The following is a 936-nucleotide window of genomic DNA, read 5'->3' on the forward strand; positions in this document are numbered from 1 at the left end:
TGATAGATGATATGATATCACTATTATCGATAAGACATTGATAACTATGAAACGAACAAAGAAATCACCCAAACATTTTCCCAAAACCTTATTATTTTTTTTCTACGCTTTTAAGTTCTAATTTTTTGATCGTTTAATTTGTGGCATTTCACTGACCATCTTCACTGTTAATCAAATATGAATATGATTGTTATCACATCTATCATAATTCCCATGTTTGCTGATGTTGACGATGGTGATAATGATAGTGATAATGATAATGGCGGTGGCGGTGATGATGATGTGAGTCCTAATGGTGCTAATCACAGCGATGATAATGATGATAGAGATTTTGATGTTGATATTGTTGGCAATATGATGGTGATGGTAGTGGTGATAGTAATGCCGACGAAGATAATCATAGCGATGATGATGATGATGATGATGATATTAATGATAGCATTTTAATGAAGGTCGGCTCATTTCTAACATCGTAATCATCATGATAAATATTACATTCCATCTCAAATGATTGTGGTAATTTTTGATTTCAAACAATCTCACATCATATTTTTTTTTACCCGTTCAATTTCTCGTTCCATTTTCATTCAAGGTTATTATCGCAAGCAACCGTCATTTCTTAATAGAATAAAAAAAAGTTTTCAGATTTTGCGTTATCTTATTAAAAGAAAAAAAAAGTTACCACAAATTACCAACATTTATCAGTGAACTCATTGTTATATCATCACTCTATTATCATTTAATATCATTTCTCACTATTTTTTCCATCAGCAATCCTGTCTTCATCTTTTTCTTTGCCCGAAAGTCATTTAAACTTCCTCATTTGTAAACAATAGAAGGTTAATATTAATTTTAAATAAACAAATCAATTAATTATTAATTGAAATTCAAACCAACTTTCAGCAGTCTTTTTTTCGATGTTTTTCTTAAAATATC

General features: G+C 29.6%; 1 protein-coding gene across 1 annotated transcript; it reads left to right on the top strand.

Moving 5' to 3' along the window:
• Positions 1-213: 213 nt before the first annotated feature.
• LOAG_06646 (hypothetical protein) lies at positions 214-447 on the top strand (the record flags this gene model as incomplete). Its single annotated transcript, XM_003142182.1, has 1 exon — positions 214-447. One exon carries the CDS (start codon positions 214-216, stop codon positions 445-447), a length of 234 nt encoding a protein of 77 aa, XP_003142230.1.
• Positions 448-936: the final 489 nt, after the last annotated feature.

The sequence above is a fragment of the Loa loa genome (assembly GCF_000183805.2).
Source record: "Loa loa unplaced genomic scaffold supercont3.170, whole genome shotgun sequence".
NCBI classification, from domain to species: domain Eukaryota; kingdom Metazoa; phylum Nematoda; class Chromadorea; order Rhabditida; family Onchocercidae; genus Loa; species Loa loa.